At 34.1% G+C, this 9,082-nt stretch overlaps 1 protein-coding gene across 1 annotated transcript; it reads right to left on the bottom strand.

The window, feature by feature from the left end:
- Positions 1–5,598: 5,598 nt before the first annotated feature.
- Positions 5,599–8,047, bottom strand: LOC124142340. Its single transcript, XM_046510759.2, has 2 exons — positions 7,873–8,047; positions 5,599–7,357 (listed from the first exon to the last, which is right to left on the bottom strand). Exons 1-2 carry the CDS (start codon positions 8,040–8,042, stop codon positions 7,048–7,050), a joined length of 480 nt encoding a protein of 159 aa, XP_046366715.2. The 5' UTR covers positions 8,043–8,047; the 3' UTR covers positions 5,599–7,047.
- Between the last annotated feature and the right edge of the window lie 1,035 nt (positions 8,048–9,082).

The raw sequence follows: 9,082 nt of genomic DNA, 5'->3' as shown, positions 1-9,082 counted from the left end.
ATGGGACCATTGTGAATGTAATGACCATATGATCCAAGTTTTTTGGGTTTCCTCCAGCAATTTTTGCACCAATTTTACTTTACTTCAATATATATTCATGCACATGTATTTGTACCAAAATAAGGATGAAATGTCATAATATTATTACTTCATTAGCCAGGTGACCTACAGAGCCATGTAGCTTCTATTTTGTAAACCATATGGTGCTTGGATATCTCAGGGATATCATATCATGTATATCTCCTTTATGACCCAGGGAAATCATTTTGGCACATAGATACGTCACGTCAGTGGTCAAAGTCATCCTCCAAGTCATATCCTGAATAAATCTGTGTTGCCACCTAACTCAAGAATTTACTGTAGGTCATTGAAACTTGGTAGGTCATCCTTAGGGTGGGGCCCTGACCAGAAAAAGTGAGTTACCTACCTATGTGTAATGTCAAGGTCATAGTAAAGGTCATTCATAAAGTATGTTCGCCCTTTTCAATTAAAAGTCTTGTTTATGTAGTGGTTAGATCATTGGAATATTTATGTATGACAAGTGATGACAATCTCATGTCAGAGGTAGGTCACTGTGACCCACTTTTAATGAGTAGCATATGCTATATGTTTGTTGTTACGTTGAGTTCCAAGGAACACCTTATTTGATTTATATGCTGATGGCCTTTTAGAATGTCCTTGAAATACTTGGGTCATCGTGCTCATGACCGGTGGTGTCTGTAGGAACAAAATGTCTGGTTGGACTTTGCGAGTCAAAAGGAAATGTCAAGAATATATTTGTTTGTTTGTTGTTTAATACCGCACTCAGCAATATTCCAGCTATATGACGGTGGTCCCTAAATAATCGAGTCTGGACCAGACAATCGGGATATGATGACATGCTTCAACCAAGTCAGGGAGTCAGACCACCCAATCATGTTAATCGCCTCTTACAACACCAACTGTAACCTGGATCTTCACAGGTGTCAAGAATATAGCATGAATGAAAGCAAAATGCAGAGTAAATGTATTTATTCTCTCAATGAAATAACACGTATTCAAACCATCTATAGTGTATAACACTGTATATATACTTTAGCTAAATCTCAATAAAATCAACACAATGACATAGACTGACATTGTCAAAATATAGTGGATACAAGCAAGGAAATAGGTAAACAAGTGGTTTTCATAGTAAATCTGCATACAGAATGTGTTAACATGAACAGCCAATATCTGCTGTAAAAGTAACATACAATATTATGCTGTGATCAGTTACATGGATGAATATATTCAATACTGTAGTCTCATTACTGATATCGGTAACTCAATATATCATGAAATATATCATGATATGTGTACCTATCAATCAATAAACACCAACAACTGACCGTAACTGACATCTGTTGTGATCTTGTGATGTTTTCAAGTCTGTTCCATGAATTCGAGATTGACTATATAGTTGGGGGTCTGGTCAATTACTATATGGGGTAGGCTATGGAGAATTGAAGCATCACACGGCAAACATGTTCGGGGGGGGGAGGATTAGGAATACAATGGATGGCTCATACAGGTAAAATACTGATAATATTGGTGTCATTTTACTGATAAGAAGTAACTTACTGGGACATAATGGTTTGATTGCATTTGGGGATGGTCTCAAAGACTAATATTTTCAATAAACATGGATTAAACAAATTACCAGCCATAAACCCTGATAAAAAAGAGCCAATCCCTTTTTTAATATTTTGATGTGTTACATGGAATGCCACTGATTCTGCTGTTTGATAGAATTACCCCTTGACCATGGCTCAATAAAAAATCAAGAAAATGTTACAAATACAGATTTTCTGGCCCATTTTGTTACTCTGACTGAGGAAATGGCAGTGATCAGTTCAAATGAGCTTCAATCTTTATAAATATCAAAATCCTCTAAATATTCTGGGTTATACAAACTAATTAATCTTCTACAATCCAGGCTGTTGATAGAAATGTGCAATTCCTAGTTGCTGAATTAACTTCATTCCCCCTGTACTGACCTTTTGGCACTGTGGACTTTGGAATATGTCACTACATGTATACACTCACAATGCAAATACCCATATCTTTATACCACGCACAAAATGTATATAAATGTACAAATGTCAAGTTTCATCACACATCTTTGTTCGTCCGTATTACCAGATTATTTCCATGTGGAAACAAATGCTATCTGTGCACCAGATCATATCCAGTCGCCACTGTGTGGAGCCATGGCGTATCTAGACACTAATTACTACTCTATAGGACACAGCTCCAGATAAGCTGCATGTTTGCGAAAAATATGCAAACTAAATCACTTTATTTGTTTGTTTGTTGTTTAATGCCACACTCAGCAATATTTCAGCTATATGACGGCAGTCTGTAAATAATCGAGTCTGGACCAGACAATCCAGTGATTTATATCATGAGCATCGATCCATGCAATTGGGATCAACCAAGTCAGTGAGCCTGACCACCCAATCCTGAAGTCGCCCTTTTACGACAAGCATGGGTGTTGAAGACCTATTCTTTCCCGAATCTTCTTGGGTCCAAATCATTATAACCCAAATAATGTAAATCATTATAACCTAAATAATGTTAATCATTATAACCCAAATAATGTTAATCATTATAACCTAAATAATGTAAATCATTATAACCCAAATAATGTAAATCATTATAACCTAAATAATGTTAATCATTATAACCCAAATAATGTAAATCATTATAACCCAAATAATGTAAATCATTATAACCTAAATAATGTTAATCATTATAACCCAAATAATGTAAATCATTATAACCTAAAATAATGTAAATCATTATAACCTAAATAATGTTAATCATTATAACCTAAATAATGTAAATCATTATAACCTAAATAATGTTAATCATTATAACCCAAATAATGTTAATCATTATAACCCAAATAACGTAAATCATTATAACCCAAATGATGATAATCATTATAACCCAAATGATGTTAATCATTATAACCCAAATAATGTAAATCATTATAACCTAAATAATGTAAATCATTATAACCCAAATAATGTTAATCATTATAACCTAAATAATGTAAATCATTATAACCTAAATAATGTTAATCATTATAACCCAAATAATGTAAATCATTATAACCTAAATAATGTAAATCATTATAACCTAAATAAGGTAAATCATTATAACCTAAATAATGTTAATCATTATAACCCAAATAATGTAAATCATTATAACCTAAATAATGTAAATCATTTTTACCTAAATAATGTAAATCATTATAACCTAAATAATGTAAATCATTATAACCTAAATAATGTTAATCATTATAACCTAAATAATGTTAATCATTATAACCTAAATAATGTAAATCATTATAACCTAAATAATGTTAATCATTATAACCCAAATAATGTTAATCATTATAACCCAAATAACGTAAATCATTATAACCCAAATAACGTAAATCATTATAACCCAAATGATGATAATCATTATAACCCAAATGATGTTAATCATTATAACCCAAATAATGTAAATCATTATAACCTAAATAATGTAAATCATTATAACCCAAATGATGTAAATCATTATAACCTAAATAATGTTAATCATTATAACCAAAATAATGTAAATCATTATAACCTAAATAATGTAAATCATTATAACCCAAATAATGTAAATCATTATAACCTAAATAATGTTAATCATTATAACCCAAATTATGTAAATCATTATAACCTAAATAATGTTAATCATTACAACCTAAATAATGTAAATCATTATAACCCAAATAATGTTAATCATTATAACCCAAATAATGTTAATCATTATAACCTAAATAATGTAAATCATTATAACCTAAATAAAGTTAATCATTATAACCTAAATAATGTTAAGCAACTTGTATACAAATATGCATGAAGAAATTTGATAACCCATTAGCCAGTGTAGCTTTATCAACCTGCATACACATTGGCCATTACAGATTTGTTCTCCCTGACTGAATGCAGACATCACATAAATGACCTGAACTCTACCGCAGTGCATGATGCACAGATGTGCAACATGTTCATTGTGAATGAGACAGTCGTCAATGTTGTGGGGTAATGGGACATGGGACTCACTTTGGCAGCCCACAACATATGCTAATCAGGAGGCACCTGTACAGCAGACAAGTTGAATTATTTCCACAAGGTCAACTCCTCATTTCAGAAAAGTCACCAGACTGGACCCAAGAGAGTCAAAATATATTGAATACCCAAAGTTGTTGGTTGTTTAACACTGCACTCAGCAATATTCCAGCTATACGACAGCGGTTTGTAAATAATCGAGTCTGGACCAGACAATCCAATGATTGATATCATGAGCATCGTACCACGCACTTGGGATACGATGACATGCATCAACCAAGTCAACGAGCCTGACCACCCGATCTTGTTTGTCGCCTCTTACGACAAGCATGGTTGCCTTTTATGGCAAGCAGAATACCCAAAGAAAAGTATCAATTACTGATGTGAACACTGACATGTGAGTAAATTCAACTGCTCAAAAGATTATCTGGAAGTGGAGACATTATCCTGTCCTAATTAGTGTAATTATTCATCAGCAGACGAGCTAAGTACTGTTCTCCTGAGGTGGTTCCAATGAGCCGACCACCTCTCCAGTGATGGTACATTTGCTTGAAGCTTCTATTCCAGCACTCCTCAAACACAATGGCTGTGGAGGCAGGACAGACACGGGAATGATAACCAGACTAAGCTGTTGGTAAGGTGCATATCGTGGTTGTCAATGCCAGTGTAGTGTTCTCACCAGTGAAGTATTTGAATATGGATGGGCAATATTGACAAGATCGTGATGAATGTCTTGACTATAAACCATCCCTTCTTCCTGCCACAAGGTCGTGGTAGGAAAATACCTCCACAATAGGGATTGATCGATCATAAACAGTGCATAATCAACAAATGTATACATTCAAACTTAATGAGGTAAATCTTTAAAGCATTATTGTTCCAAGCTACATATCATGCAGAGGTAAACAGCATCTGAAACTAACACAATAGTTCTGCTAGACTCAAGGACTCAAATTCCTAGTTCATCCTAAAGTGTCTCTCCATTCTGTTATGATAAAAACCCGGGACTCAATCACCACCAGACCATTGTTTTGAAACTGAAATGCTACACATTGTATTTTATTTGAAACGTGAATAAAGATTTTTTTTTTTTTTTTAAATTGTTTTGAATCCTGTTTATATGACACTGCACTAAAAATAGACATCCAATCAAATTACACTGATCTTTCATGACGGGAACAAGCTGTGATTTCTCCAGCACTTGACTCGAAATTTGCATGCTGTCTCAAATACAGTCTGAACATCTTGAAACAAAATGGCTTCCTTCCCCTGTCTTGGTACTCAGGAAGTCACATTTTCCAGCTTTAACATTGTCTTCTGATTCATTTAAGTATTTTGATGGGTTGCTCAAATGAAGTCAAGAGCTTAAATGCAGATTTACGCTGAACTCTTCTTCAGACATTGTCAGAAGAGACATTTTGATTAGTCGTTTATTTCAAGCACATGAGCAAGAAAGATTCTGTCAAAAGTTTGTGAAAGAGACATAGATCTGGTGACATCACTTCTTAATTGTACACATGGTAACCAATAGTTCTTGAGTATATATACCATAATATAATATCAGATATCATATACTGGATAACCGAAAGTGTTACCCGTAATGAATTTGAACTAACACTTATTTTATGTTTTGACAGAAGAAACAGGAAGACATGGAAAAGTGCATCTGGGTATTCTCTCATTTTCTGCATATGATCACTTCAAACTGTATGGAACGAACCACACATAATAATTGAAGAAATTCAGTCCAAAAATTCTTATCCCAGAGAACATAAACTTCTGTGGGACTGGTCTAGCCATCAGGACTTGTGCCCTTAATATCATTACAACTACAAACAATTTCTCTGAACCAGGACTCAGTAACTAATGTCAATTTCTGATGCTGTCATTTCTCATTCCTATGAGACGTGATGAACATGTCAAATTCATATAATCTACAACAATTACAACCTGGAAAAAGGTAAAGCAAAATTCCTTTTTTAGTTTAATATTTTCTGAATTTCCATGTATCTCTTGCAAATATCCACATATGACATTGACCTCATTCTGATAATGATTAATGTCGGCACGTTGGTTTGAGAACACAGCGGTGAGTTCCTCCTGATGGTCACGAGTACAGCCGGGTCGTATCACATGCATAAAACAGAGGAAACAGTACAAGAGTAGTCAAATATCTATTGCCATGGAAAAAAACATGTCCTTACATACGAGTCATCAGTTTCAGTTTTTGTATTTGCATATGAAGATGTCACTTGTAAACAGTGTGTTCCATCAGAAAATAAATACAGGATACATTTTTTTTAAATTGTTACTTTCTGGAAATGAATACATGATACGGTTAGCAGTGCATAATTATTTCCTGGGTGAATTGTTCTGAAGGCAACATAACAAGCATGTAACAAAAACATGTTTCACAGTCCATATATAAATAGTGTGGTTACTTGCAAATTTGTACATACACTCTAAGTTACATTATACATAGAGACACTTGATGGAAACAAATGCCTCTGATCTATCACATGCATCAAGCTCAGTGCATTTCTTAAATAGAATATGAAGGCACATTCAGAGGGTTCTGTCAAGAAACTAAACAATAACCTAAGAAATAAATAAGTGAGTTGGCAGTCTAAAACATAAGTACAGCACATTTCAACCAAACAATACCCCTTCAGCATACCCTTGTAAATAATGGGTTCTATGTTAAAATGAAAAACAATTGAAACACTAGCAATATGGTTATTGCAAATTGCAAATATCAAAAGTTGCTGTTGTAAAACATATAACATGTGACATGTAAGACATGCAATCCACACAATCCCTCCTCCTCAATCAGCAATCACGTCTAACTATCAACACAACACTCAACTGGCACTCATTACTCTGACTAGAGCACAGAGGTATTTCAAGAACTGAGTCAAGAAGATTTGGCTAATCTGGAATCAATGTATTCAACATATTCTCTGCCAATAAATAACAGAACAAATCCAGACCCAAGGCCGAATACTGTCCTTACGACAGGTTGTGGGAACAGCAGACTTTTACATGTTGCCCAAAACAAAACAGATCCGAAGTTGAAGAGGAATGAACCAAACACACTGTAGAGTATTCTTCTTTGGACAGACACCTGTTGTAGGTGCTTGCTTCCAAACATGTACAAACCCACGCCAATGTGGGCTTGGAACCACAAGCTGTTGGCTATAACAATATGGCGATCCTCAAAGAGACTGAAAACAAAATGTACAATCTATTAATCATAACCCCTTTTGCATCCTTTTAGATGCTTGGACTACAAATACAAGTGCATATGTGTCATTGGTGCGGTTCATTTTCATGTAGATTCTTATACGATATTAACTTGCTTGACAAAGCTGTACGAGGACATGAAAGCTTGACTGAAAATCAAGACATCAATTCAATTATCATTTGGAATTACAGATAATTGTTACTTGTATTCACGCAAGATCTGCACACGGCTGACAAACAGTGAGATTAATGGTAGGTTTATTATAAGCTGCAAATTGTGACAACCTTGCCCTTTCCAATAAATTACATCGTGACATGCAATGATTACATAGAAAAACTAATGGTAAAGAGCATATGTGATATTTTCCATATGAATGGAAGCTTATCGTGTATTGTTTTCCTAATGACAATAACGGCAAGAGACAGAAGGTCATAAAAAGGGGAAGTTGTCTCCCCTGAATAGTAGCAGGTGCCCCAATGTCACAGAAACACTTACTCCCGGAAACAGTTAGGATTCATGATGTGCGCTGAAAATAGTTGGTAGCTGACGCCTCCGAGTGCTGGCAATATTTTAAAACATACATCATCCTTTGACACGCTACGTAGTCTGTCGAGAGGTCCAGTTGCGGTCGTGCCACTTGTTGATGTTTTCTCGGAGGCTGCCATTTTGTTTTGTGACGTCATCTATGTAGACAAATATATTTGTGGGTGTAAAAGTATAGATTATATTTTCAGATGCCTCAGATCTGTGATTAAAATGCATGGAAATTTAATTTCACTATCTATTTCTCTTTAAAATAATTTGTTATTCTGAGGGTACAACAATTTCAATGAAATACTATTTTCCTAAATCGTATTTATTACTTCAAATCATACACGGTGAATATACATATGCCTTGAGTACTGGACATTTAAGGCTGCATGCGAGAGGTTTTTAACAACTGAATAAAAATAACAGTGCTTTCAGTCATATTAAACAGTATCAGGTTTGTTACAAATAAAACAGATTTATATACTTTCAAAAGTACCAATTAAGTCATTATCGACTATGCCATGTATGCGGGTGTACATACATTCAAAAGTTTTGTCATAGATTTGACCCTTTCCACGTTTTGTATTCTTAACTTCAGTGCGTGTAGAAAACCAGACAAGGATATTCTATGGCCCCATCATTTGTAATGGCAACTTTTCTAAGACCGTTTATTCCCTACTCAGAAACTGCTGGAATAAATCAGACGTTGATTTCAGCATTTAGGTTTAGTTTCTATGAATAAAAGTAGCACGACTTTGGGAGGAAAGTTTTATTTATCTACGATTTTATTTAGTGATGAAGATCATCCGGAAAAAAATATAACATATTGATATTCAATTGTGTACATAATTTTATAACCAGTACAAAGAGATTTCAAGTCAAATAATATGATGCTAACTTGAACGTATCACAATATGGTTCATATTTGCACATGTATTCTGTTTAATATATTCATTTTTTACATGTTTAGTAAATGTGTCACTTCTTTAAAATATGTATATACGGAGGTCTTGTAAGTTGTAAACGTGTGTTTAATCATTTTGTTTATTTGCAATTAAATATGTTTTAATCAACTTAACAAGCAATCGACGGTAAGAAAAAATGTAATAAGACTCTCTCTATATATATACGCTGAACGGCATGGGCTAACACTTCAATAAATAAAAGTGAGAAA

This window comes from Haliotis rufescens, unplaced genomic scaffold (genome assembly GCF_023055435.1).
Source record: "Haliotis rufescens isolate VD_foot unplaced genomic scaffold, xgHalRufe1.0.p SCAF_11, whole genome shotgun sequence".
Taxonomy (NCBI): Eukaryota; Metazoa; Mollusca; class Gastropoda; order Lepetellida; family Haliotidae; genus Haliotis; species Haliotis rufescens.
This window is presented reverse-complemented; position numbering and strand designations above follow the sequence as displayed.

Coding starts and splice junctions, on each gene's coding strand:
- LOC124142340 (XM_046510759.2), bottom strand. CDS start 8,042: ATGGCAGCCTCCGAGAAAACATCAACAAGTGGCACGACCGCAACTGGA. Junction 7,358..7,872: donor AATCCTAACTGTTTCCGGGA/GTAAGTGTTTCT, acceptor TTTTGTTTTCAG/TCTCTTTGAGGATCGCCATA.